Source organism: Cynoglossus semilaevis, chromosome 8 (genome assembly GCF_000523025.1).
Source record: "Cynoglossus semilaevis isolate Cse_v1.0 chromosome 8, Cse_v1.0, whole genome shotgun sequence".
NCBI lineage: Eukaryota > Metazoa > Chordata > Actinopteri > Pleuronectiformes > Cynoglossidae > Cynoglossus > Cynoglossus semilaevis.
In genome coordinates this window covers 2,523,848-2,525,992 of record NC_024314.1, presented here as the reverse complement: position 1 = coordinate 2,525,992, position 2,145 = coordinate 2,523,848, and the positions used below count along the sequence as shown (strand labels likewise).

Below are 2,145 nucleotides of genomic sequence, written 5' to 3'. Positions count from 1 at the left end.
AAAGAGAGAGAGAGTGTGTGTCTCAACAGTTGGCAATATGCAGTATGAAACAAAGTAAATATATACATTTAGGATCAATCTTTTTGGTGTGATATAAGTGAGAGTTTGTCATTAGAGTACCAAAGAAAAAAGGGTAAAGACTGTGTCAACTTTACTGCATTGATCCTTCACCCACAGGTGTGTGCTCTTAGTAATGTGTAATATTATTACTCCTCAATTAGTTACAAATACTTAAAATACAAATTCAGCCCCCACCATGGCCAGAATGCCTCATCTTTTTTTCTGCTGCTCTATTCTAGATATTTCTCCAGAGATCTGAGGCTGGCGGCTTTCATCATGTACAGCAGAATTACATAACCTCTACAGAGCAGCTGTTCACACAAACACACAAATCAAACGCACATGCACGAGCACACGCTTCATTAAGACGGGAATTTGTGACAAATTGTCTCAAAGTGTTGCCCCCCGATGAACTGTAATATAGTTTGAGGTGTGTGTATTTTTACTGCATATTTTATTGTGTTTATTATGGTGTTAGTTCACATGGTTATATGTTAGCTGTACTGTGGTCTTCAGCTTCAGTTTTTTTTTTTTTGCCAGTAAATTGCTGTCACACTCCTGACTTACCCTGGAGATGGTCAGTGGCATGTTGAAGTCCTTCCCCCCCTGTAGTCTGAAGCCCCATGGTGCAGGGCCGCTCAGAGTCACTGTGTACGTGCTCATCTTGGGTTTACCTCAGTAGTCCCCCTGATAAAAACTCCTGCTGGCTCCTTGGCTTCTCCTCCTGCTCTGCGTGCCCTTGTTGTCAGGCCTCCCCTGTTATCCCTTTGTCCCTGCCGACACCTCCTCTGTCAGCCCTGGCTTCACTTAGGGTTTCTCCCGTCTGCTCCCAGCTGCAGGACAAACACCCTCGGGTGGTGCTGTTGGTGCTGGTGGGTGGGTCAGGTGCTGCAGCGCCTCTGTGTGAGAGGACACACACACACACACACACACACATTGACGCGCATTCATGCACACAGACAAGGGTACACACGTGTAGACACAAACGTACAGGAATAGAATTTAGATCGAAAACACGATGAGGCCACAAAAAAAAAAAAAACAAAAAACAAAAAACTCCTGAGGACTGTTTTTTTTCACACAACAACAAAATGGTTTCCACAAACCTTAACTCTGAGACACTGAAAATTGACAGAGAAACAACATTAAAGTCAGTTTATGATGGAGAAGAGTTTCTTGCCTGCAGGGTTGCTGAGGGTGAGAGACAGACAGCCTAAGAATAGCAGATGCGAGCAGAGGCACAGGGGCCCTGGCCCTTATAAGGCCTGTAACTCGAAGCCCCAGAATGCTTCACTGCCAATTCACATTGCCGATATAGACCCCTCTTACTGCTACACATTCTCTCTCTCTCTTTTCCTCTCTCTCTGTATGCTAACACTCTATTATACCCACACTGTACTGATGTCATTCTCCACGCAGTCTTGCACGCAGCTCAAGAAAAAGGAAATATCAAATTACCCTCTGACCGTCCACAAAGTCGCACTGAGCTGCTCATCATCATCATCATCATCATCTCTTTGTTTTTGCTAGTGAGTGTGTTAATCAATTAGCATCCAGGAGTTCCTGCAGCTGCTGAATCAACCTGACAAAAACAGGCTGTCCATACACTGTTGACTATCTGCTTACCATGAAGGAAAAACAGAGGCAGACGGTTGTTTTGTGGCTTGTTAGTCACATAATTTAAAATCTGTGGGCTGACGTGGAGATTAGTGTTGGTATGTGGTTTACAGTTGGTTCAACACATGGTGAAACTGGAGCTTGTTTGTTGTTGTATCGTTGTGTAACTCTGAAAATTCAGTTGGAAGTCCAGGAATACGTGCTCTTGTCACGAGGTTCTCCTTGTTCTGTTCTCGTCAGGGGTCGTCACAGCAGCTCATCTCCCCATTCACCTGCCCAGTTTGATTTACTTTGGTGTCTTCATGTCCATTATTGTCCTCTAGTTCCGATCTCCACACAGCTATTGTTTCCTCACTGTGAAGTTGTTTATTGATGTTGTGGAAGCTTGAAAAGTAGAAAAGTTTTTTTCAGCCTGTAGTAGATAGATAGATGGATGGATGGATGGATGGATGGATGGATGGATGGATG

General features: G+C 44.1%; 1 protein-coding gene across 3 annotated transcripts in view; it reads right to left on the bottom strand.

The window, feature by feature from the left end:
• ldb3b (LIM domain binding 3b) overlaps window positions 1-1,340 on the bottom strand; it is an 11,998-nt gene extending 10,658 nt beyond the window's left edge. For 2 of the 3 annotated variants that reach the window (XM_008313927.2, XM_008313929.2), the window contains exons 1-2: window positions 1,241-1,340; window positions 628-959 (exon numbers count right to left, since the gene is read on the bottom strand). In XM_008313927.2, coding sequence (XP_008312149.1) covers window positions 628-723 — 96 coding nt within the window. In that variant the 5' untranslated portion in view covers window positions 724-959; window positions 1,241-1,340. Of the gene's footprint in view, window positions 1-627; window positions 960-1,166 lie in introns of all 3 variants that reach the window. The other variant, XM_008313928.2, reaches the window with a different exon arrangement.
• Between the last annotated feature and the right edge of the window lie 805 nt (window positions 1,341-2,145).